The sequence below is a fragment of the Agelaius tricolor genome, unplaced genomic scaffold (genome assembly GCF_023055355.1).
Source record: "Agelaius tricolor isolate 1412-34295 unplaced genomic scaffold, bAgeTri1.0.p SCAF_6, whole genome shotgun sequence".
Lineage (NCBI taxonomy): Eukaryota > Metazoa > Chordata > Aves > Passeriformes > Icteridae > Agelaius > Agelaius tricolor.
In genome coordinates this window covers 41,298,179-41,324,588 of record NW_027269266.1, presented here as the reverse complement: position 1 = coordinate 41,324,588, position 26,410 = coordinate 41,298,179, and the positions used below count along the sequence as shown (strand labels likewise).

Genomic DNA, 26,410 nt, shown 5'->3' with positions numbered 1-26,410 from the left:
CCCATCCCAGAGCCAGGCAGCCTGCTGATGACAACCAAACTAATGCAATTACATTGTCTGGATCACTATTTTTTAATATTTTCTTCCCTGGCTAGAGTTAAATCTTCTTTTTTTGTGCTGCAAACTGAAGGAAAGTTGCTGGTTAAGGTTTCATAGCTCCACCTACACATGCTGAGTGCAAACCATCTCAACTTCTTCCCTGACCTTTCTTAGTTTCTGTAAGATTAACCTTCAGGTTTCTTTAGCAACAGCTAAGATACTCTGATATTTTCTGCTTCCAAGATAATCCCTTCTTTGCCAGTCGAGGCCATTTTCCAATTTTATCAGGTTTTCTTTTTATTCCTTACAAACCATTGTGCTACATTAACATTTGCCGCCCTCCACTCCCTGCAGCACAAATTCAAAGTCTTTAGCTCTAAATATCTTCAGTATTTACCACCTTGATTTTTTTTTCCTGCTGATGACTTCACTAGTCTGCTCCTTTAAATGTTTTGAAAATTTAAAAAAAAAAAAAAGAGAGAGAGATTTTCCTTGTTTTTTCCTTAATGGAAAAAAAATTATAAAACTAACTTTTTAACACTGGTCCATTCTTCTTTTATGGAACATCTTACCCAAGGCTATAGCAACATAACCTCACTTAGCTCAGTTTTTTACTGTTCCTAGAGAAATGATAACTAAATTTTATTATTAGAGCTGGTAGCAAAGGAGTTGGAGGATGGTGGTAAAAGGGGGACAAATGTACTCGACTGTCAAATTTAGCATCTCCCTGGCGCACATTCGGGAAGCCGAGACCCCCTAGCACAACCTCAGGGATGTTATTACCTTGTTTCAAGACTGTATTAGACTCAAAACACAAGGTAGTACCCACATAGCGAGGAGCGAGGGCGCCGTCCCCGTTCCTCACCCCTCCGGCACAGGCGGCACTCCCGGGGAGCCGGCGGTGTCGCACGTCCCCGCCGCTTCCCGCCGCTCCAGCGCCTGTCCCGACGGCGGGGCTGCGGTGCCTGGGGGTGCCCCGTGTGCCCTGGGGCTGGCCTGGGGTAGACCTGGAGCGGGCAGAGCGGGAGCGGCCGCCGCTCCCAGAGCCCTCGGCGCTCCCGGGGCCCTCGGCGCTGCCGGAGCCCTCGGCGCTGCCGGAGCCCTCAGCGCTCCCAGCCCGTCCCGCGCCGTTCGCGGCCCCGTCGCCAGGAGACGGCGCGCGCGCGCCCCAGCGGGAGGAGCCGGAGGAAGCGGATCCGGGATGGGAGGGCCATCCCCCCTGCGCGGGTCACCGCCGGCTCCGCTTCCGGCGCCATGGGCGTGCAGGGGCTCACGGGCTTCGTGGAGGAGCGCGGCGTGTTCTTCACCGAGCTGCGGGTGCGGGACACCAAGCTGGTCATCGACGGCAGCAGCCTGTACCACCGCCTCTGCTTCGCCCCCGACGCCGACTTCCGACGCGGCGGCGACTACGGCGCCTTCGCCGCGGCCGTGCGCGACTTCTTCGGCGTCCTGCGGGCCTGCGGCGTCGCGCCCTTCGTGGTGCTGGACGGCGGTCGCGGCGCCGAGGACAGGAAGCTGGCCACGCTGCGGGGCCGCGCCGCCGAGCAGCTGCGGGCGGCCCACGGGCTGTCCCGCGGCGCGGGAGGCTGCCTGGCGCCGCTGCTGACCCGCGAGGCCTTCGTGCAGGCGCTGGGCCGGCTCGGCGTGCCCTTCGTGCAGTGCTTCGCCGAGGCCGACCGGGAGATCGCCGGGCTGGCCAACCGCTGGGGCTGCCCCGTGCTCTCCCTCGACAGCGACTTCTTCGTGTTCGACCTGGCGGGCGGCTACTGCCCGCTGTCCCACTTCCAGTGGCAGAACGTGCGCATCCCCGCCGCCGCCGCGCCGCAGGGATGCTTCGTGCCCGCGCGCTGCTTCTCCGCCGAGCGGTTCTGCGGGCACTTCGGGAGCCTGAGCAAGGCGCTGCTCCCGCTCTTCGCCGTCATGCACGGCAACGACTTCGTGGGCCTGGAAGCGCTGGAGGCGTTCTTCAGCAAGGTGCGCCTGCCGAGGGGCTGCGCGGCGGGCAGGGGCGGGAAGCACCTCCGCCTCCAGGGGCTGCTGAACTGGCTGGCGCAGTTTGCGGAGCCCGCCGAGGCCGTCGACAACGTGCTGAAATACCTCAAGAAACACCAGAGGGAAGAAATACGGGAGCTTCTGTGCACTTCGATGGAGGACTATGCTCCGTCCGACGTGAATCTCGAGGACTTCTTTCAGAATGGGAGCTATGAGTGCGAGGCTGCCAGGAAAGCAGACGTACCACAGTGGGTACTTGATGCTTTTGCGAAAGGTAAGCTGGCCCCGTTCGTCATCAATGCCCTGATACTTAGAAGTACCTTCCTCCGCGTTCAGGTGGAGAACATGCAGAGACCCAGTGCTCATAGCACGGCTTTGCCCATCCGACAAGTTATCTATGGACTGCTTCTGAGAGTATCTCACAGTACTGAAGATGCCTCTCCAAGTAAGCAGACCAACGAGCTGCCCGTTGTATGTGAATTTGACAGATGCCAAAAGACACTTAAAAAAACATTTGTTCAAGCAGCAAGCCTACCCCCAGATTTTTGTGATGATCGTTTTCTATTGGACAAGTTAATGGAGGTAAATGGTTGTCACAACAGATGATAGTTAACAGTGTTTCACGAGTGACACAAAAATAGTAACTACTGTAACACAGAAGTATCTGTGGTATGAAGCTACATGAGGTTGTCTTCACTTCCTTTCCTTCCTGCCCCCTCCAAGTGTACTAAGACAAATTATGAGAAGTTGTAGTCTGTGTGTATATACAATACTCCCTATATTTTTCATTGGAAGCCCTTATTTCATCCTATGTATTTTGTTACACTAATATTTGCTTTTTTGGGGAAGGATTTCAGTTTCATATAGTTTAGGAAAGTCCGATTTTAACACTACAAAACTTAATTTGTATTTGATCAAGTGTGTAATGTTTCAGAGCAGTGCTCTTAAACAAAATCTGACCCATGCCTTTTTACTAGAAGCCATTATTCCATCTGTGAATGTTGCAGCTGCCCAGCAGCTTTACCTGCCCCGAGTGTGCTCCTGCTAACATGGCTCTGATGCTTGTCAGACAGAGCAGAACAGCACCTAAAAAAAAACCTGTAAACCACAGGAAAGTTGTACTAGGTTGGTTCCAGTCACCATTGTAGCACTTCAATGTGAAGTCTAATGATTAAGACTGTAAGTCTTGCCATAATGGGAAGTAATCTCCCATTCTCGAAGTTGCATAACTGAGGTTTTATATGCAGAAATTTCTGCAACGTCCAGAAATACAATCCATGTGTTTTAATTCCGCATTTTTAAGGCACATATGGTCTATCCATTCTGGCAGTTAGATCGACTGCTGACATATTGAATGTTGAATGTTTTTATCACTTGCTGGTGGCACCTTTATAAAGGAACCAAGCCTATCACTGCTACACCCATTAAATGTTACAGATAGCTATGGGTCCAAAGTACAGGTTACTTTACATACATTATTGGCACACACCTTTTAAACAATATGCAACACTTAAAGAGTTTCAAAAAATCAAGTTTCATGTTAAGAGACATTAATGACACCCTACTTCAACCTTGGTGTGTGTGCTGTTTGTTTAATGAATTTGAGCTATGCTACTACAACAATTTTCCTTAGTGAGTATATAGGAAATCTCGATTGAACAAAAGGTTAGAAGAAGAAATATTCAGCATTTAAAGTGCTCCAGGCAAAACTGACTTCACTTGCTCTTCTGTTGTGGGAGTGTCTGCCTAAGAGTAGGCAAAACAATCCCAATCAAGGTTTACAAAGAACTCAGATTGCAGCTGAACAGCCTGCTGCAATTCTGCATGCATGGAGTTATGGACAAAGCGTATAACACTACTTTCTGGAAGTTAAATGGCTCAGCAAAAAGGGGAACATGTGCTAGGAATTAATTACTTATTAGTTACTTTTATCTTTCTCCCTGACATTTAACTGTGTCATTTTTTAAGTCTTAAGTAGTATTTAAAAAAATATTTCCTGTTCAGAATATCTATGAAACTGAAATAATTTTTTTATCAAAAACCTATAGTGGTAACTAATTTAACCAGGAACTTACTGGTCTTTTAGAAATTGCTCACAACAGATCAAGTCTCTTACCTCCAATTTTTAAATTTATTTTCAGGTGCCTGTTTCATCCCGTCAGATGCTTTTGCTGGAGACTCTGGGAGTGAAAATGAGTTCCCTAGAACCTATCCCAAGTCATTTACAACTCCCTGTTGCTGTAACCTGTTACTGGATACGTTGTTCAGAACCAAAAGTTAAGCTCAACCAATTAAAGGCTCTGCTTCTAATAATAGTTTCTGGAGAACTGCAGAGGATAACTGATGATCCAGGTATGTCTCCAAAGAATACAGCTTTAGGTGTTCAGCTACTACAGAAATCCAGACCACAACTCATTTTTCCACACTTATAGGGAGTCGTCCAAATTTAGAGGAATTAGCCTTGATTTGCACTATATCCTGAGGTGTCACACTCTGTGCATTGATATGCACAAAGAAAAAGTGCTAACCATCACTTTAACATTTTATATAGGTAAAACAGTACTTTAACACATTGTAAAACCTTAATTTGCATTCATAAGTACTATCTTTAGGATCAAAATTAATTCAGATATAAAAGTTACCAAAAATATGCTTAACGTACTCAGGCATCAAAAAACTACTACTGAAGCATTCCAATATTTTTTTAATGAGTTTTTCTAAAAACATTTGTATTAAAAATGCTGAATTGCCCGGGCACACTTTTTCTGCCTACGCATTGCAAATTTGAAAGTATTAAATAATCACAGAAATTGCTTCAGTAATGTTGATTCCTGTTAGGGTTATGGACATTTCCTCCATGAGTCCTTCATTTGATGGCAAAGACGATGCATGCCAGGATTATACAGTTTCTTTAAGTTTTGGTTTGTAGAAACCAGACTGACAGGGTTTCCAAGTGGGTTGTAATGAGATGGAAAGCTTGTTCACACAGAATCAATTAGGTTGGAAAAGACCTCTGAGATCAGAGAGTCCAACCCATGACTGAGCAAAAACCACCCTGTCAAGCAGACCATGGCACTGAGTGCCACATCCAGTCTTCCTTAAACACCTCCAGGGACAATGACTCCACCACCTCCTGGGGCAGCCCATTCCAGTGTCTAATCACCCTTTCTGGGAAGAAATTCCTCGTAATGTCCAACCTAAACCTCCCCTGGTGCAACTTAAGGCCATTTCTCCTTGCCCTATCGATTGTGACCTGGGAGAAGAGACCACCCCACCTGGGCTACACCCTCCTTTCAGGTAGAACCAGGGAAAAGACATTACTCTATACATTGCAGATACCTTTTGTACTGTTCACAGCAGAACAGTTATTACCAAGTTATTTTTTTATTTATAACCTAGATCCCACAGTTCTACCTGCTGAAGATGACAGCGTTGCGTATAACAAATTTCTAAAATGGAAGGAAAAAAACTTGCAAAATAATGACTTTGATTTAGATGCTGCACACAGTTTTTGCCAATGGCAGTGCTGTCTTCAGATGGGATTGTATCTCAACCAGCTACTGGGTACTCCTCTCTCTGAACCAGACCTAAGTAGGTAAGGTTGTTCCAGAGATCTGCTTTCCACACATTCCTGATGGAATGAATGTTTCATTTTCTCTGTCAAACTCCTTTGGTTTACTTACAGCAAAACTCCCTTCTTAAAAGGAGTTATAAAGAAAAAGCACTTTTTATAAAGAAAAATACATTTGGCATAGGAGTTGACTGTTGGATACTGTATGTTTTTGTCATCAAGCAACATGTTTCTGTACCTGTCCTGTTGAGGTGCAATTCTAAATGCAGATTTTCTCCTTTTGAGCAGGCTTTACACAGGGACCCTTGTGCACAGACTGTATCAAGAGCTTAAATCAGCACCTTCAGTGGAAAATCTGTTTCTCTTATCTCCAAAAATGGCTCAGCTTTATCTGGTTTTGTTAAATACAGTGGAGTCAATGGTCTCTCCAGACTTCTTTCAGAAGACCAAGACCAGATCAGAGTCCTGCAAAAAGAGGAAAGCATCTCATAAGAAAAAAACAGCCACCCGACGTGCTGTGCCAGAAACTCAGCATTTATGCCATGTTAACAGGTTTGCAGCACTGGAAGTGGATGACTGAAAGCATTATTCTTGGAATAACTTCTAATGCCATGCTGATGAAAGAAGTAACATTAAAATATGTGACTGCATTGGAATTTGCTCAACTGTTTTCACGCAAGTTCTCGATTCAATCTTTACCAAAAACCTTGCCTCAGGGGATTTTTATTTACCTTTTTGTAACTTGCATTTTGTAGCTTTACATTTTGTAATTTACATTTGTATAAAAGAAATGCTGTCTAAAAGTTGTGGGGTTTCGTTTTTCTTTAAGGGTATCAGTCTAATTGAAAATGAGAGCAAATTTGTTCAGCATTTCAAAGCAGGACTATTTTAGAGGAATTATTTTCCTGAACGTTTATAGTTGGCTCTGCCTCATCTCCCTGAATGCTTCATTTACAAAAAATCCAACTTTAAAGTTTGTGTTTTAGGAACACAGTGGTCACAGTCCAACAGTTGAGATTAAAATAGAAACTGACAGGCTTAAAAATACTGTAAAATCAGTCATTACTGGTGGAGTACTTTTACTTGCAGGGAGAGAGAGGTAGCTTTGCTCAGTGAAAACTAAGTTATGCTTGCAGTATTACAGGCTCTGACAATACTCAGGGAGAAACTTCAGATTTTATTTCTCCCCCTTCCCCCTGTGATGTGTTAAAGAAAGAGTTACATGCACACACAAAGCTGTCACATGGGAGCAAGTTTCTACAGGTTTGCTAATTCTCAGTAGTTGTCACAGTAATTGTGTAAATCCTCTGCTATTAAAGCTGTTGTCACTCTTATTCTTTCTACAATGGCTATATTAAAAACCAGACCCATTCTGACTTCCCCTATATACACTAATTACTTAATAAACCCTTGCTATCAACATGGTAATAATGAAAAACAATTTATGCTTTTTTTTAAAATCCTACATCATCTATTTCTCAGTGCTTTGCATTAGCAAACTTTCCAGCATAATTAGTCAATTTATATAAATACTTTTCTTATTAAACTATTGGTTTTCCCTATGTAAAACAGTTACAATTGTGCTTTTTCTTCTCAAGAATCCACATATATTTTCTTGCATGTAGGAAAATCATGACTTCCACTTCTAATCATCAAAGTTTTGCCCATAACTTACCAGAATTCAAGCTTGATTCCTGCATTGTGTGCTCAAGTTTTCAGTCCTGCTTATGCTTCCTATTACCTGTTCCCATGGAAGTAACTCACTGTATCTTAGGATTTAGAGGAAAGATCTCTTATACTGTACAGCTGAGTGTTGATACTGCCCAAATATAGTCAGTGAGAAAATAATAGATCTGTAAGATGTTACAGAGAAAACTAGTTTTGAGATACAGCCTGTCCTAGCAAGATGTAACTTTTTTTCCAGTAGAAAAGCTGCTACTTACTGAACTACCAGCAGATGGCAGGAACACACAACCACAAGCCAGACCCTCACAACCCATTTCTCTATAGGTTTCTATGTAGAGCAACCTCCAGCATCACTTTACCATCAGATGACTTTTATTTAAAAGTTGAAAGGGGCTAGTTACTGATTTTACTAACTAAACCTGAAATTCTTTATTGTCCAAATCATCCTCTTCTCCATTATTATCTCCACATGCTTTATTTTACCAAGCTTGTAATTCCCTATAGTTTTTAACCATCAGAAATAGTCACATTGAAAATAAGTCTTAAATATAAAAAGGAAGGTGTATTTGATTCCACTTTCTTAGTGCTGGTGAGAAGACCTATCTTTATTTACTCTGAATTCTGTATCAGAAAACTGCTAGAGATCATAAAAATTCTTGAGAGTTGCTAAGAAACCCTATTTTCAATTAGATAATCCAGAAGACTAGAATAAGGTCAAATATTCCATTTTGGGATTAAAAACACTGCTATGACCACATGGCATTTTGAGAATACCTTTGGGAAAGCTGACTCAATTAAGAATTACTGTAGTGGAAATATGTTCTCAATGCAGAATTCAGCTGTTCTATATTGCTAATGAAATGATACACACTCATGCAAAACCCAGTCCTGTAGGCTGAAGAAAATAATTACTGATTCTAGGGTTACCATGCAGAATTTCAATATTACAGTTTTCCTTTTTGACTCATTATAGGTCTTTCATCTTCTTTGTAGGAAAATTAAAAAATAAAGGGCCTTTACTTATTAAAACCAAAATTCTTTGTTCCATGCTTCAGTAGAAGCAAGTAAATTCCTCAGTTGTTGCTTTTTTCTACCCCATAAGAAATGCCTCTTCATTTTTATGGAAAAGTTCCCACTATTGATTCAACTGCTCTGGGAAAAAAATCTCTCAAACCTGCTGTAAAGTGCTAATGAATCACAAGACAAGCCAAAACAATGGCAATGGAATTCAGTCCAGGCATGTTTTATATATATAATGACATTGAATTAGATTTACTATTTGTTAGTATTTTGCCTTCCATTGGAAAACACAAGCAGAAAAATTCTGGCAAATTTAAGTGAACTACATTCAACTAAGCCCACCCTGCAATAAGGCAAAATTGTTCTTAAGAGACTGAAATTTTATTTGTCTAGAATAACATACCTTATTCAGAAAGCGGGGCTTGTGCTGGGAAAGGGGCACTTGGTAACATTTGTTTAAAGTAACATTTGTTTAAAGACTTAGCAATGACAGTTCCAAGTTAAGACAACAATCTAACATTCATCTGTACTTACCTAGATTTCTGGGACTCCAAGACCAAGAGCAGAGCACAAAGCAGTCAAATCCCATGGAGGAATATCAACCACAAGTTAAGAGTTACTATGTGAAAGCTATAGCTGCTGTCCCTTCACAAAATCAAAGTTTGTTCGAGATTCTTCATCAGCATGCACTGTCAGCTCTTACTATCTGTCTTTATTAATGAATTGCTCTGAAATGGTATTGAAATACTGAACACACTACAATATTGAACAGCTACAGCCCCACTTGCCAAAGACAGTAATTGTTCAACAACTATCCAATTTGTCCAACTTCTGAAAGGCTGAACTGCTGTAAGTAAGAAACTTCTGCTTGAAGACACGAGAGCACTTCTGTAAGAGGTCATGTTGTTCAGGCCCTCCCAGCGCAGTGGTAACAGCCCCAGGAAGAGATGAGGGCCAAGTGCTGCAGGATCTTTGTCTTTACACAATCACATCTCCAGCACATTGGTAATCCAGGTATTATAGACATATTGAAGGTCAGGAAAAGCCATGGATGAACTGCATGTATAAAGCAGACTGAATGTGCATTCATGCCCTGTCTGCAGCTCCATTTGCTGGCAAAGTTTAGGAATCCCACAGGCAAAAAGAAGAAAACAATTCCAGTAACATTCGCAGAGAAATTAATTAAACTGCACTTTTGAGCATGTCATGTGGGCCAAGTCACAATGGCAAGTGTAGAAATACTCCAGTGTCTATTGATGACAATGCCTCCTCAAATGACAGGATGAGCACTGAAAATGTGGACCAGAGCAATGCCACTGCCACATTTTCAGGCTACAGTGAGGAGAGATGCACATGCACAAGTTTACAAGGGAAAGAAATAGCACTGTGTTTTTGACTTCCCCCAGGAATCTTTAGACATCCTCTTTTCAAGATGCTTTGGGTGATAGTTCCTCGCATTTCCTGAAAGGACGATGAGATGACACCGATGACAACAGGGCAAGACTATTTTGAGGAAAAGCACTATTTCCTATTAGTGAATATTAAGAGTATTCAGACATTGTAATATATTAGAAATAATTTTACAATGTCAAAACAAATCTACTATAATGCTTTTCTAGCTCCAAAAGTAATTCTGTAGGTTAAAATTCAAAGTTACCCTACTAAGAAAAAGCGTTTTTTTTTTATGAACAGGAAGGAAGGAAAATGAAGCTTCTTTGAGAGAGGGATGGAGGCTTTTTGCCCAGGCAGGATTATTGCATTAATTTTCTAATTCAGTACACTACAGATAATTTCCATAATTACTGTCTTATAAATTACTCAAGTGATCTCACAGTCATAAGCTAAAGTCAATATGGAACAAGACATGAAACAAAGCCTGTATCTGCAATGATATCAAAACAAGCTCATTCACTTCATGTAAATGCCAGTTTCTTTTAAAACAAAGACACGACACACTTATAAGAAAAGCAAACATTTACTTCAAATTGCAGTATAGGCTTTTCAATCACAGAAAAAGAAAAGAAAAACAGTGATCCGACAGCGGTCACATCCTGTGCAAAAAAAACCCAAACTTGGGATACAAAAAAACTGTAGCACAAGGTACTTGAGCCGCTTACACATTGCAGGATAAAGTAAATAAATACAGTAGCTAGAATATGGCACTCTTGTGACAGACTCTAAACCCAGTGGAATGCCTCTGAAATATTTTTATCCTTGTATTAGTAGCAAAGTCCCACCACCATAAAAGTAGAATAGTACAATGCTTTAAATAAAAACAAACTAAAATATTTATATCTAAGAGAAGAATTTTACACAGTTATATCTTTTAAGTGCAGAAAATGGGACTTGGGCTTAGATCTTTCTTTAAATTAATCCCTGCCCCCTCCCCCCCACAATACCATTCAATCTTAAAAGTAAATTTATGTTTGAGGAAAAATGTTACCAAAGTTGCATAATTTCATTTGTTACTTCCACAGCTGGAAGTTAAATTCTAAACAGTCTTGAAACATGAAGTTCCTCATTAGCCAGTAAAACAAAGGACTTGTCAAAAGCCCTCAATTTCTTTAGCCTCCAGATAGTGTTTTGCTTTCTCCAACATCCTTAGACAGCAATCGCTAAGTTTGCAAACACAGGAATGCAATATGCATCATACATCAAGAAAAGACGAAGTTGATGAAGAAGAACTTCCACGTTTCTGGATCTTTTCCTTGCTTCTTTCAAACTTCTTTATCAGCTCAGTCACTATGCACACAGAGGAAGTGAGTCCCAGAAGAAACAGCAAATCTGGAAAAGATAATTAGCCGTCTTTAAAATTGCTATTTAAGGCTAAGTGGAGACACAAAAAAGAACAAGACTGACGAGACTTTCAAATTTTCTCCCAGTCATTGGGAAAGTTCAGGAGAAATAAAGCAAAATTCAATATTTTGCAGGCCCAGAAGATTAACATGCATGGTTTATTCACAAGTCATAACTACACACGAGATATTAAAAGCTTTTAAAGTATCTCATAGACTTATTTTCAGCAACATAATTAACTTAATTCTGAAAATATAATATTAATATAATCAGAAATTATGCTACAATAAATAACAAGTATTTCATTACAATCACTTAAATCCAGAAAACTACAGAAGTAATAAACCTTTGCCAACAGCATTATGTATCTATATATTTTTAAAATCCTCCTGTTTATTTACCCTATGACAATGCAATCAATATTAAAGGATTGGATTTCTAAGTAAGGTGTTTATATTTAGAGAAAAAAATTTGTGAACTAGTTTAATTAGCAGTGCTCAGCAACCTAAGTCAATAATTTTGCCTGCAACAAAATTTATTTTAAAAACTCCCAAATAAATAAGCACCTTTATATAAATTTAAGAACACACTGATCAGTTATGTACCATATGCATTTAAATAATGGTTCCCAAAGAAAACATCTGGAATGATTCAAAAAACTAAAAACCAAATCAATGAAACAAACAAAACCCCTAGCCACAAAACAAAAAGCATTGGCAAGCTTTGTATTCCTGTTGTATACAAACAGACAGAAAGGGATCTTACAGAACCACACCACATTTATAAATTAATCTTTAATGGACAGTTTTGAAAAAGGAACTGTTCTTACCCAAGACACTCAGGCTCTCTGTTTGGAAAACCTTCTGAAGTGGAGGAAAATAAATGACCAATAACTGCCCCATTATAGATCCAAGGACAGCGTAGCAGAACATTTTGTTACTGCAAAGTCCAATCTCAAACACAGATTTTGTCTGTGAAAAAAAAATCATATGTTACATTAAGATTACAACAATATGTAATCTTAATTATCTAGAAAGAAACTACAATTTCTTTTCATCCAGACTTTTAGCAAAATATAAAGTATTACTGTTGACCTCTTAGATAATCCAGAACAAGTTCTTGAATAGGCTAATTGCATTTTCTCCCTGGCAAACAGAGTAAAAGTCTTGTCTTCATAGTCAAGAACTTGCATATTGATCTCACTATTCCACATCACAGTTCATCAGAAAAAGGTTACCCGTACACTATTCCAAAACAGATAAGACTGCAAATTACAGTACATGTAGTAATGTATACTATCACAAAATTTTAGACTTGTTTCCTTAAAATGAAAAAAATATAAACAGCCAAAAAATACAGAACAGTTTCAGGAATTTTCCTTGGACTATGGGTTTAAGATGACAAAATATATAAAAGCTAAGGCCTTCAAGATATCTGACATTCTGGTAAGGCTGCTGAACTGACAGAATTTCCAGGAAGAGAAAAAAACAACCAAGTATACACAACAATACAAAGGACCATCACACTTCAGCTCTTAATAACAACTTTCTTGCTTTTGTCAGGATACCACCATGTAAACAAATTAAGTAGTTAATTTATCTGTAATTTAAGAAATCTCCTACCTAGTAAATACATGAAACTCTGAGCTTAACGGCAGATGTGAAGTAAATCTGCAGAACACACTAGAAACAAACACAGCAAGATCTTCCCTCAAAGAAAACCCTGATTATTGTGTTAATACTGTGTAAATGGACAGTATGAATCACTTACCTGAGATCTAGAACTCAAAGCATTGAACATATCAAAAAATACAAAACAGGTGAAAGTCATGGTTGTATCTCGTGGTGTTATTACATTGTCTCTTAACTGCCAACAAAATAAAATGAAATGGCTTTAGCATGCTTTAAACTCTCCATAATTAAACAAAGTCAATCAAATAAAATTATCACAATAATTCTACACTAAGTTTTACCAGATACAGAATGAAAGCAAAAGGAAGTTTTCTGCTCCAAGCTGATTTATTAAATCATACATGAAATAACCTGTAATTTAGAAAAATTTGTAATTCCAAGCTATGATTAAATGAAGCCTCCTGACCAACATTTATTCTAGCACATGGAATAGCAGGAATTCTATGATGCACTACCAAATGTTCACATAACATTTTTCTCTACTGAGAAAACAAAGTCAAATGGCTGTTTCATAATAATCTGGTTAGAAGATTTACATAATTACTTTCTATGGGCAAAGTTTCCAAAGCAGATTTGGAAACTGAAAAAGTCTATGTTAAAATAGAGATTGGGGATAAAACTGTATTTTGCTTTTCAACAACTGTTCTGAAAATCTTCCTCTCTACTCTGCTAGTATCAAATAAGCATGCCCAAAACTCACTACTAAGTTCATATGAACTCTGAATTCCAACTGCTGGTATAAAAAGGATTTCTTTTAAATTAGGTAGTTTCTACTCAAGGTTTGGCACTTTTGTCATACCTCTCTCCAGAAGACAAACAGTGTTCCACAGACGATAATTATTGAAGAAACCAGTATTTTAATGATCAGGTTTTTGGTCAGAATGCTGTCCTTCAGATTTCTTGGAGGTTTTCGAATAATATCTTTATCCACAGGCTCCACCCCAAGGCTTACAATTAAAAGAACATTTTCCATTTTTATCATCATAAAATTAATTCACTGCTTCTAAGTTAAGCATTAGATTTTCTGAGTTGAAAAAAAGAGGATTTAATTCTAGTTCCTCACCATCTCTCCCCCCACCATCTACATGCAGTGAAGAGGGTCAGAGAAAGAACCCAGAGGGAAGCCAGAACCCTGCATGCAAGTTCCATGGGCATATCCATGGATCTTTAGACAAACTTCCTGCCCCCATATCATTAGATACTAAAGCAAACTAAATAGAATTAACACAGAAACATACTACAAACACTGGAGTTCACAGAGAAAGTTCACATGGAATCATTGGGTTGGAAGAGACCTTCAAGATCATCACATCCAACCCATGCCCTGACACCTCAATGAACACATCAAGTGCTACATCCAAACTTTCTTTAAACACATCCAGGGATGGTGACCCCACCACCTCCCTGGGCAGACCATTCCATTACTTTGTCACTCTTTCTTGAGTAAAAAACTTTTTCCTAATATCCAACCTACAGTTCCCTTGGCACAGCTTAAGGCTCTCGTTCTGTCATTTGCTGCCTGGAGAAAGAGACCAATCCCCACCTGACTACATCCACCTTTCAGGGAGTTGTAGAGAAAAGTTTGCTACTTCTGAAACATCTCACTGAAGTTTAACACTTCACAGTTTCCTTTATGAGCAACCATTTCCCTTGTTGAAATAAAAGGACTACAGAACCCAACAGAGTTTAGAGTAATTACTTACCTTTGAGCTGGAGGTCCATCCATAATAATATTGATCCATAAGATCTGCATGGCATTGAGAGGATTAGGAAAGTTCATTAATGTAGCCAGTGAGATTAAAGTCAGTGCTGCTATACTCCTGTTGAAAGAATCCATTTTTACAACTGTCAGCAATGAACATTTCTGAAGATCCACTGATAACTGCTTTGTAAGCAACATTTCAACTGTTTAAGAGTGGATACATATTTTGACAGTGTGAATCATGACTTATGTTAATTGAACTTTAAAGATAGAGCATGAAATCCTTTCAAATACTCATTCTGACAAAGTCCATATTTAAAACAGCATTGTTCTAGCAATAAAAAGGCAGCAAATTTGCATTTTAAAACCTCCCAAACTTTTAGGTAACATTTCAGAATTATCACTCACCATCACCTAATTGATTTTTTTATGGGGGACTGGGTCCTATAGTTTTCTTGTGCCAAAAGTTGAACTTCTAAACATGGTTTTGAAAAACAAACTGTTTTTCCACTGCTGATGTAAACAAAGTCACTCTGTGCACCTGTCCCTGGTTTGACTGGTCAGTCAAGGCAAGGTACTACTCAAGCTCCCTAAAAATACCTACAACCACTCCTCATTACTAGCAAGATGAGAAGGCCAGGCCAAACACTGAAAAACAGATTAGCTGGCTGCAAGCTCAGCATTAGAAACCTCTGTAAACAAATATGCACTACTTGCTCTCAGTGCAAGATGAAGAGGTTTCATAACCAAGAAAAAGAAAGTAAGGCTTACAATAATTCCAAATTTAGCACTGTACTGAACCCTATTATGCTCTCCCTGCAAAGAGAGACAGAAAAAACCAAAGGGTAACTGATTAATCAAAAACAGGTAGTAAGCACACTTTCTTAGAACATCTGTGCTTAGTTATTTTTCAGCAGCAGATTCCTAGGCTAGTCTTGGTAAGACTAGACAGGACACCTGGTAAGACTGAAAGTATATGCCACTTGTTACAGTGTTTATGCAGGTAAACAAATTGGTCTTTTCTGGGTTTTGTTGTGTTGGGAGTTTTTGATGTGAATTTTGTGTTGTTCTGGAGGGGTTTTTGGGTGGTACTTGTTGTTTGTGGGGTTGGGGTTTTTGTGGGGCTTGTTTGAGTTTGTTTTATTAGAAGTTTTAGATTTGGTTGTTTGTTTGTTTTTTAAACTTCTGCAAATTTCAGACCACTCTGAAAAGTCATGAAGGCTTTGAAAAAGTATATGAACGACATGGTGAAGAGAAAAAACATGTCCCTGAGTCCAGATCCAATAAGATAAACTCACAAAAAATTTGAAACTAAGGCTTAATAAACTCTTGTCCTCTTGCCTTACATGCACATTATGTAGCTAGCACATGAATCCTTGTGTGCAAGAAAAGGAAGTCACCTTCATATAGTTAGTTCATTCCACACACCAATACATGTATTTCAGAAAAACTACCCTCCTGATTCCCTGGCTTCCCCCATTTGAATACATGTACTGCTTAAGGAGGGACTGACTATGAGCTTCCCATTTAAACAGGGACCCAAAGGCAGCTCTACTGTTTCTCATGATCCCTTTCAGTAACTCACTTTACACATCTCAACAGGAAGAACCATGACAAAGTTACATGTCTGTTTATTGCACTACCTTCTGGGACTTTAAAAACAAAACAAGCCACCAAACACAAAATAGTGAAAACTCAAAAGCACAGTATATCAGCATCCTACTCAAAATTTACAGTATTAACATGAATTTATGCATCTGCTTCATGCTTTGATTCATTCACAAGAAACTTCTGATACTGACAGCTTTTCAAACTTACGTGCTCAGTTGAAATCTAACAAAATTTTTTATATTATTATAAATTCCTTTACCCTCTTCAATTGCAGACCTGCAATTAAAAACAAAGATTACATTACAAGATTAATCTACTGCCAAAAAATGTTTAAAACAAACAAAAAAGCTATTAATTTAAGCACCAATAAAACCAGCAAGAAGCAAATGGAACTGAGGTTCTTTTAACTTTGGTGGTCATTTTTTTCAACTTGTCTATAAGAACCCAAACTATTATGTGATTGTGAATAATCACAAGTTATTTTTCCAGATGCTTAACTTTGAAAATGTAATTATTAGAGTAAGATCTGCTCTATGTTCAAAATACACCACCATCCTTGATCCTTCTAAATCAAGTCAGATAATTAAAAAACAAACAAACAAACAAAAAAAACCAATAAAACCCAAAAAGCAAACAACTCCCCCACACACACTCTTTAAAAAATCCCACAGAAACGCAGCATGGCTTTAGAGGACCATGTATTCCTCCTGTACCAGAATGAAATATATACAGACAATCTTCACAACCCCTAGCATGTGTCACAACTTGCCTATCACATTATCACAATTACTGCAGTGAGAAAGGATTTTCTGGTACCCAAATCAAGCCTACTTTGCTGCAAATAAAACTGATTTTTTTCTAACACTCCCCCAATAATTAAACAGCATTCCTTTGGTAACTTAAAAATATTTTAAAGGGTGGGGAAAATATGTAAAACTATGGAAGTTCATACTTTTTTTTTTCCTTAGCATTCACCACTCCTCTCTCTCTCCTATTGAGAACTCTCCTGATGAAGTGAGCAAAATTGGATAACACAGTCCAGCAAAAACCTCACCAAGCCCATGTAAAGCACTTACTACAGATCTCCTTCCTATGTACTCTTCTGCCTGTGTTAAAATGATTCCCTTCTCTGTTATGTTTTTGCATAACAGCAAATTTCTGTTGGCTGAATTAGTGTGACAACCTCAGATCATTTTCTGACATACTGCTACATAGGTAGATTTTCTTATACTATACTTTTCACTTCTTCCCAAGGGTTAAATGTCATACTTCAGAACTGAAGTGTTCTGAGATTGATGCATAATTTCAAAATGAAGGCTATTTTGCCAGACAGCAGTTCAGCTTGGTCAACAATCACTACCTTCAAAAGTCAGATGAATTAAAGTCAAAATAGGATTAAGTTTAGCTACGCTCTTTTGAAATACACCAACCAAAAAATGAACAAGTACAAACAGCTGGTTACCAGACACTTATAACCCATTTTCACTTGTGGTATCTAAATGGTTATTATTTTTTCCTTTTCTGAAATCACCACATTTAAGAGTTGAAACCAGAGATACACATATTTTTTTTTAATCTTGAGTGGAATGCTCTGTCATTTTCTGATTAGTTTTATACTTCTGAAGTACAAAATTGAATGAAATCTACTAAGCGCTAATATACTCACAATTTCACCTCAGTTATATTTCCAAACATGTTAATACTCCTCACTGAGCAGAAAACTCATTTACAGCAGCTACAAGCTCATATACAAGTTCAGGGAAACTTCTATTTGTTTAATCCAGGCAACATCTCATTAAAGTTATATAGTACAGGATATGTACATAAAGGCCACCTACATTATTGTCTGAAAATCATCATCCACGAGGATCATATCTGCTGCCTCTTTACAAACATCTGTTCCAGTTTGTCCCATGGCTACACCAATATCTGCAGCCTTCAGAGCAACAGCATCATTCACTCCATCTCCCGTCATAGCTACCACGGCACCATTATTCTGCAGGGACTAAAGAGAGGGAAAAGAAATCAGGGATTGAAATAACCCTTCCTATAAAATTATTCTAGATACAAGGTTTGTATCACTGCTCCCCCTTCCCCCATTTTTTATAGTTGCACTGTAATGTCCTAAAGAAAAAAGCAGCTACTTCTGTTCTAAATAGTTTTTATACAAGATTTCGGGTTAAACTTCAGTTCATATATTCACAGCCTAAATTTTAAAGCTAGGGTATTTAAAATTTACCTTTAGGCAAAAGAAAAAAAATCTCTAGAGACATATAGAAGATACTGTATTTCCATATTACCATTATCACCTTCTTATAAGTCTTGCATGCATCCCTATGGTCTCAGTGTTTAGACTTCTCCTTATTGTTACTTTTCTGATTGTTCCAATTGTTACACTGAGTCCCTCCTTCTTTGCTACCTTCTTTTGTTAACTTCTGAATAGAGGCATTGCCCCAGACATGGTTTGAAATTCATTCCCTTTTATCTCATCTAACAAGTATCAGAAATATGGTTCTTTCAAGCTCCTAGTCAATTCAACTGCAACGTGACACAAAATCTCAATCAATCCCCAGCCCCCTACATAGAAGAAAGCACAATGTTACCTACCTATTCCTTGTGGGCCCTATGCATTTTTCTAGGTAATATTTTCAAGTACACTTCACTGCCAAATCAGATACATATCTAATTTCATCTTAACACACTATAGTAGCACATTATAGTTGAAGTAAAGGCACCACAGACAATACCCACAGCAACAGTCCAGCATTTGAGCCTCTGTAAGACATACCTTTATAATTTTCAATTTATGTCGCGGACTGGCTCTGTAGAATACTGCAACCTATCAAAAGAGTAATGAAGCAGTGGTGAAAATTTCAGATATGTAAAGAATTGCATTGGATTCTCTTAAGGTAGAGGGCAAAAAATACAATCAAAGGCCAGCTGTATTCTTGTTAGCTCTTAAGCTGAAGCACCAGTGAGCTGTGTTTTTAATTGAGTGAAATCATTAATTTTAGAGGAGATTCAAAGTGCGTTCTGGTAAACAAAGTTCGTGCTACTTATTTCAAGATAGAATGTGCAATTTAAAACCCTTCTGAAATAATGAAGCAACTGCAGTATAATGGCTTGCTGCTGGCCTTTCTGATTAAATTCATGCAGGCAATTGTGGCACTGACTCTACAATCAACATCCTTTTTCCTTGTCAGCACAAGTGACAAGCTACTCAGGATATTTCAATTTTACTAGTTTATAGCATATTATTAACAATTGAAGTTTTAAAGATAAACAAAAATTCTGACTTGGAAGGACCACTTTTCAGATTTTTCTTGGTCTCTGGACTTCTCTGTAAATTGAAATTTGAGCATGTGGAATTTAGTTTTCCATAATGCCCATACAGTGATCATTTTTCCTTTTCAAGAAGCCTGACAAAGAGCTAGATTTGTCACCAATCAGTTTAGACTGTATACAGCTATCAATCTTATTGGTTGATTTTAATTCCTAGTAAGATTTTAAGCAAACACCTAGAAAAGCAATTGGGTCAAAGGTCAAACACGTGTAAGTAAATTTGTATCTATTTCAGTTATTTAATGTGGACAGCCCTTAAGAACATGTATTACCACATAAACCAAAAATTACTATTTGCCACATAATTCTTGCTTTTTCCCACTTTCTGTGAGTCACTAAGAAAAGACAGAAAGCTGACATGCACATTTCTTGATTGCAAATATTGGCTTTTGGCTTGCTTACACCAGGCTCAAGCATGCTGCAGTCTAATTTTGCAGTCCTTTCAAACAGAGCAGCATTTTGCAACATGGCTAAACTTGAACCTCTATTGCATTTGATTATGTCTTCACATTCATAACCTGGACATTGATTAATCCATTTAGTTATTTAATAACTAAAAAGTATTAAGCGGTAACTTAATAAATATACCCTTTCAAAATTCCCTACTAGTGACCTCAGATCAATCAAAATCATTAAAAACACAGACAAGTCTTACAAATTACAAAAGAATGCACTGTCTGAACATGCAGACTCTAAGATTATATAAATGATGTGTTGCTCAGAAATAAAATGGTCTAATACAAAAGGTGATATTCAATAAGAGGTGGCAAATGAAAGTTGAAGATAACCCCTAAATCATTAGAAGAGACAGAAGCAAAATCCCTGAATCATTAAAAGAGACAGAAGCAATTTATATTTTTAGATCTAAAAGGATAACTGCATAAGTTGAAAGAAATAGATTTTCATATTGGTCATATGTCAGACCAAAAGATACTTATTAGAACAATATTATTTGTCACTCAGGAATTCTATTTTAGCTTGCCACAGAAAAAAAGCATTTCTCAATATGTAAATGTATCCTTTGCCACATTTCAGAAAGTAGTATATCAAAACAAACCTTTGGTGTTATTTGAGAAAGCTGCTGAATATCCAAATCATCTATCTCTTCTCCAGAGATTGCCTGTGAATTTTTGGAATACAATCCTAGTCGACTAGCTGTAAAAGAGTCATAAAAAACCTTATTATAATAATTTACTCTTTTAAGACATTAAGTACTCTTTTTTTTTTAATCCTAATATTTTCTGCAGCATTTCAGATTTGAAATACCTGGAGCAGAACATCTTACTACATTATTGATTCAGTATGTTGGAGTAAATTACATGAACCCTCAACATGCTACAAAGTCTATCCTAAATCAGGTATTTATTTGCTTAGTCTTTTTAGGTCTAAAGGTCTGTAATTGATTCTGTCAGGTGTCATATAAACAAATAGAGGAGCTCAGTTATCTCAAAGAATTTACAGTTCAAAAATTACATGACAGAAAATGAAAAATAACATGAGGGAGACAAGGAAAAGAAAAAAACCTCTGATAATATACTCCAAGTTTGGGGGTATACTCTTCACGTGCACATTGAACTGTTCATCATCCTGTTTGTAAAGAATTTTTATTCTAGCTAAAGTGCTTGTTCTTTAATGCATTGTATTGTGAAAAGAAATTAAGTCGTTTGCTTAAATATTTATTACTAATACTTCAGCTTCAAACTTAGTTATATGGACAAAACTACTAGACAACACTGAAGTGCCATACATCATTATTCCTTGTCACTGGCTCTTTTAGTTCATCCCTGCTGTCAGAGACAGGCACCCAAAGCTGAGGGTAGGCAGGGTGCTGGTGGTGATGTAACAGTAAGAATCAGAAATCAAGCATATGTAATAAGTAAACAACATGAAAAAAATACATTTTCAAACGGCCAAAGTCATGTTAACCAAACTAGAAAAGCTGCTATTCAAGCTGAAACCAAAGTATCACTTCAGGCTAGGATTGTGGGGTTTTTGGGCCTTTTTCCCTGCTAATTCCACTGTGCCATTCAATCATTCAAAATACAGAACTCACAAATGTTAAAACCTTAATACGCGCACTTCCTAACAATTAGCTAAGCAGAAAGCAAGAAAATATGAAAGGAAGTGAACTGTTCATACCAATGGCAACTGCAGTTTCCTGTGAATCTCCAGTAACCATTTTTATTGCAACTCCTGAGGTGATGAGTGTAGTAACAGCTTCTTTTACTCCAGTCCGTGGGGGATCGATTATTCCCACAAGCCCCAAAAAAGTCAGCTGTCCCAACTCAGGACCAGAAGCTAAGGCCAGAACTTTAGGAAGAAAAAGAAATAAAAATTTTAAGATTTGAAATTAATGTTTACATCAGCATTTAAAACAACTGTTTCTAACTAAGAGGCCAGCATAAAGCAAAGGGCTGGAATTGATATTTTCCTTTTCTTAAACCTTGGTAGTAGCAATGCTGAGCATTCACAATAGCCTACTTATGTACACTCTTGTCTTCTAAACAACTCCTTACCAAACAGCCAGGTTTTAAAGATAACTTTCCTATTTATTCTCATCTGAAAGTGTTTATATTTTGACTGTGTGGAAAGAGAACCACATCTAGCTTTGTGATTTCTCTTTGCATTTCTTTCATGCATTAGGATGAAAGGAAGGATCATTTAACATATTTATTTTCTGCTTTACTTTATTTTTTACCTTTTGAGAGGCAGATTTCGTTGAGTACATGCTGAATATTTTCTGAAATGTCTTTTCAAGTAGGATTCTTAATTCAAATATATTTAAATGTCATTAGAGTTGTAAGGAAAAAGCAAGTTTACTCTTTTCAAAACATTACCCTTGATTTTTTTGACAGACAGAACAAATGACTGTTCAAATAAAATAGCAAAAAAATACCACTCCTGGCATATCCTCTCAGCTTCTAATAATTTGTATCTTAGGAATTTCCTGAGCCACAGAGTACAGCAAAGGTACTCTGTGGCTCCCTTTAAAAATAAAAAAAAAAATTAAAAAATTAAAAAGCTGTGCATGGACTTAACAGCCTAGAGATCTCTTTACAGAGGCCAAAGAAAGCCAGTCATGTAGAATCCTGCTCCATAATCAAGTCCCGTCAATCATCTTGTGAAAAATATTTTGTTTTATCTAAAATTCTCTACAACTTGTTAACTAAGAAGATAATTCTAATGGCATCTCCTGATGTGCAATCAGTTGTGCTAGCCTAACTCATGAGGTGACAGAAGCCAAAGTAATGGACCAATAAACACATTCACATTTAAAAAAAAAACCCTACAGGCATCCATAATAAGGTACAGAAGCCATTAAGTAGCAATGCTCATTAAGTAGTACTGTTCAGTTATGGTCATAGGCAAGAGATGACAGAAAGCAACAGTGCCCTCTCTCACCCTCTGCAGTTTAATCATGGCATTATACAGGCCTAAAAACTAAACACAGTGGCACTTACTGAACAAAAAAACCCAACCAACCAAACAAAGAAGATCCCAGTGTTTTGGGTTGCTCTTGTTTGTTGTTGTTGGTTTAGTTTTGTTTTTTTTTTAACAAGAAGCAGTGCCGTTTAAATGAATTTGATATTTTGAGAGACTTTTGAAACAGCCTTACCTCTAAGCCCTGCAGAACCCATAGACACCTTCTCTTGCTGGTATTGCTCTCTCTGCTGCTGCACCAGGGGTAGGCTCTGTCCCTTACAGTTATAGGATGTACAGTATCTAATGACTTGTTCATAAGCACCTTTCATAAAGCAAATCTCAGGTTTGTCCTAAAAGAAAAAAGAGCTGCTGTGTGTACATGTGTGCATGCATAACTACACATACACAAGTACATACACACATGGATACATAAGAATGACATGTGCACTTTTGTTTACAATCTTAAGAACACAATGCAAATCAAACTTACACTTCTAAACACAAAAATCTGCTCTTTTGAGTGTCTCTAGACAGTGTAAATTCAAGAGTGGTAAAGTCAAAAGAGCCAAGCTAATAATCAATTTCTCATTTCAGAACACAGCACTGCAAGTCACAGTTTACAGACTAGGAGGCCATGCAAAGGACAGAAATTCAACCTACACAGGACATTAGACCTGAAAGACCTCAAGCTACTCATCAGACCAGCTGCACAGGTCATTAAACATCCCCTCCATTCTTGTACAAGGCCTAGTAACTCTAATATTTTCCAGATATCCATTTAGCCTTGATATCATCATATCATGGGACCGAGAGTCCACCAGCTACCTCAAACACTTAACTCCAATGCTAAATCAACTCATTCCTTCTCCCCCACCTTTCCATTAAGAACTGCTGCCTCAGCTAAATTTTCAATCACTGATCACTCATCTTTCTCTCCAGCTGAACTAAAAAGCTCCTTTTTAATATGCCTATTTTCTTCCTGTGAAGTTATTCATATGCACAGCAGTCAAGTTACCTCAATCTTTAATGATAGGCTTAGGGGAGTTCCAAGTTTCTAAATCCACTGCATATTCTTAGTCTTCAAATAATTTATGTTCACTTTCAATCCGCTATCAATTTTCCAACATTCTTTTAAAATTGCTGATTCCAAAACACAGACACGGTAAGTCTTTACACGAATTAAAATCTTATACCAATTTCTGCTCTTTAAAAAGACATGGATAATCAACAATATAACCCATACAGCTAAAAGGAGTCAAATGCTTTCTTTCCAAGGCAGATATTACAGTGATACTGGAACACTGTCAGCAAGCCTGGTTTTGATCTGAAGTACTGGAAGATGTTTTTCATAAATCCAATATAAGGTCTGTTGTTGCACATACTGTCTAGAAGGCTCCAGTTATCAGACTGGCAGAGATTATGTCAATACTTGTAACAAAAACATTTATATGGATCTAAATGAAACATGAATGCACATATGTATGTGAAAGTACCAGAAGGCAGAAAAAGAGATTAAAAGAGTGGGTTTTATTGATAATCCATGCCAGTGTTGACATCAATAAAATTTGTCAATGCTGGGGATGTGATGTCTGCATCAAACCAGAAATCTTGTGTTTTAAAACAAATGAAATTTTACTATTGAACATCAATGCATATTCTTGCTCCTAATTCATTATGTAACTATGCAGCACTGGAACAGCAGAAGATTGGCAGAATTGCTTTGGATGTTTGAGAAGAAAGAAGAAGGAAGGAGAAATAGCTAACTATACATTCAAGGTCTCCGTTTTCAAAACACTTAAAATAATCTTCCAGGATGTCTTTTAGGGAAATTATTTCTTGTGATTCCTTTTCTCTACTTCAGAGCTTGAAACTAAAGCTGTGTCTATTATCAAGCCATATTTCTAGGTGCACTACTGCCAGCCTTCCAAAACTTCTGAAGCGAAAAATGAAGATATTAAACAAGGTAGATAACCATTCTACAGAGCCAGTGCTCACAGAAACAGTGATTGAAGTTTACCTGCTGTGTTCTGTGAATGCATTTAACAGCCATCCATTTTTGTTCTGAGCTGAAGGGATATTCAGCCTTCCTTATGTAGTCTTCCTGGACTCCATCTAAACCCATCTGTATAAAACAGAAGCACCACCACAATGTCAGGACCTTTTCTTTTCAAACAGGTATGAAATTTGATGACTTGTTGAAACACCTTAGTTAGCAAACATCACTTAATTAAAGAACAATTCCATCTCCAAAGTTGCCTTTTGAGCACACTGTTCCAATTTAGATAGACTTCTTGGCAAACTAGCACTGAAAACACCTAGAAACTTCTTTCAGGCTTCAGCATGAGCCTTGCTACATTTTTCAGTAGCTGTAATGGGTGCGTCACAGCATTACACAAAAAACCAACAACAACCCCACTCCCTTCCCAACAGAAAAGAACCCAAACACTTCAGGACAGTGTCTACAATTCAAAAGCCCTGCACTTAAGAGGCACTATAAATTCTGCAGTCACCAATACATCAGTTACCAACTTCCCTCTGCTACTGATGTGAAACTGGGAAAGAGACAGTACAGTCAATACTCAACAGGTAAATCAGTTTGTGGCAGGTGAAAAGACAGTACTAAGTGCAAAAAGATGAAAATAGAGATTTTACTTCACTTGTAAATTTTTTTTTCTGATCCTTCAGAATGCCCAAGATTTACAAGAAAGAAACATAGGAGATGAGCAGTTGCAATACAAATCTAGGAGATCCAAAAGAGAAGAAAATGAGAAAAACAAAGCCACAACTTATTTCTACAAATTTCCCACCTGCCATTAATCCAAAAAGCACCATCAAGTACACACCTTCATAGCAAGTGCAATTAAAGCCCCTTCTGTTGGCTTCCCCATCAATGTGTTGTTTCTAATCAAGGCATCATTGCACACACAACCAGCCTAAATGATGAGGAAGGAAGGGGGAGAAAACAGAACACAAAGTAAATGCCGTGCAAAGCTCTTGTGCTACATCATCAGCTAAAACTCACCTTTCTTTGCCAAAATCTTACCTCCACAATTTTGCTAATGGATGGGTTGTTATAACCATGAATAACTTCACCATCGAGCATCACTTCTCCAAACCTGTTATAACCTACTCCAGTAACCTGCAAGACAAGCAGCCAGAGGCAGCATGCAATGTAGTGTTCACCAGGTTAACTGCTCTCAGCTTTTATTATAAACTACTGAAGAATTTCAAAAGGTCATTCATAATGCTGCTTTTACTCAGTGTGCATGAATTCTTCTTACTCAGCTTCTAATGCAGCAATAGTCTGAATTCAATAAAATATATTAGAGACTAATTTTTTTTATTCCTCAGCATAAATAAATGTAGTATATGTTGTTTCCTTACAGTATTAGGCTTTTCTTTTTTCTTCTTTCTTTTGCTTTCTAACTTTTTCCTCTTATTTTTCTCTACCCTGATTAATAATGCATACCCCCTGCAGGGGAATGGAATTACAGAGCAGAGACCTACTTCCATCGAGTTATTAAGAAAAAAAAAGAA

At 38.1% G+C, this 26,410-nt stretch overlaps 3 protein-coding genes across 12 annotated transcripts in view; 1 reads left to right on the top strand and 2 right to left on the bottom strand.

The window, feature by feature from the left end:
- Positions 1-1,005, bottom strand: part of NEK11 (NIMA related kinase 11) — an 82,462-nt gene extending 81,457 nt beyond the window's left edge. For 3 of the 4 annotated variants that reach the window (XM_071429505.1, XM_071429508.1, XM_071429509.1), the window contains exon 1: positions 869-1,005. The gene's annotated coding sequence lies outside the window, so the exon portion shown is untranslated. Of the gene's footprint in view, positions 1-822 lie in introns of all 4 variants that reach the window. The other variant, XM_071429507.1, reaches the window with a different exon arrangement.
- A 219-nt stretch (positions 1,006-1,224) lies between these two features.
- On the top strand, positions 1,225-7,030 carry ASTE1 (asteroid homolog 1). Its single transcript, XM_071429504.1, has 4 exons — positions 1,225-2,613; positions 4,173-4,383; positions 5,431-5,626; positions 5,891-7,030. The coding sequence occupies exons 1-4, from the start codon at positions 1,294-1,296 to the stop codon at positions 6,180-6,182; spliced, it is 2,019 nt and encodes a 672-aa protein (XP_071285605.1). The 5' UTR covers positions 1,225-1,293; the 3' UTR covers positions 6,183-7,030.
- Positions 7,031-10,264: 3,234 nt separating this feature from the next.
- Positions 10,265-26,410, bottom strand: part of ATP2C1 (ATPase secretory pathway Ca2+ transporting 1) — a 61,991-nt gene continuing 45,845 nt past the window's right edge. For all 7 annotated transcript variants that reach the window (XM_071429500.1, XM_071429497.1, XM_071429501.1 and 4 more), the window contains 14 exons: positions 25,917-26,012; positions 25,717-25,806; positions 24,891-24,995; positions 23,067-23,223; positions 21,590-21,760; positions 20,508-20,605; positions 18,897-18,947; positions 17,947-18,113; positions 16,316-16,384; positions 14,499-14,615; positions 13,595-13,742; positions 12,875-12,970; positions 11,934-12,075; positions 10,265-11,092 (listed from right to left, as the gene is read on the bottom strand). In XM_071429500.1, coding sequence (XP_071285601.1) covers positions 10,956-11,092; positions 11,934-12,075; positions 12,875-12,970; positions 13,595-13,742; positions 14,499-14,615; positions 16,316-16,384; positions 17,947-18,113; positions 18,897-18,947; positions 20,508-20,605; positions 21,590-21,760; positions 23,067-23,223; positions 24,891-24,995; positions 25,717-25,806; positions 25,917-26,012 — 1,644 coding nt within the window. In that variant the 3' untranslated portion in view covers positions 10,265-10,955. The remainder of the gene's footprint in view (positions 11,093-11,933; positions 12,076-12,874; positions 12,971-13,594; positions 13,743-14,498; positions 14,616-16,315; positions 16,385-17,946; positions 18,114-18,896; positions 18,948-20,507; positions 20,606-21,589; positions 21,761-23,066; positions 23,224-24,890; positions 24,996-25,716; positions 25,807-25,916; positions 26,013-26,410) is intronic.

Bases quoted from the DNA above. Each gene is read 5' to 3' on its own strand.
- ASTE1 (XM_071429504.1), top strand. From the start codon at position 1,294: ATGGGCGTGCAGGGGCTCACGGGCTTCGTGGAGGAGCGCGGCGTGTTC. The intron at 2,614-4,172 runs GTAAATGGTTGT...ATTTATTTTCAG, and splicing joins TATTGGACAAGTTAATGGAG to GTGCCTGTTTCATCCCGTCA. The intron at 4,384-5,430 runs GTATGTCTCCAA...TTTATAACCTAG, and splicing joins GAGGATAACTGATGATCCAG to ATCCCACAGTTCTACCTGCT.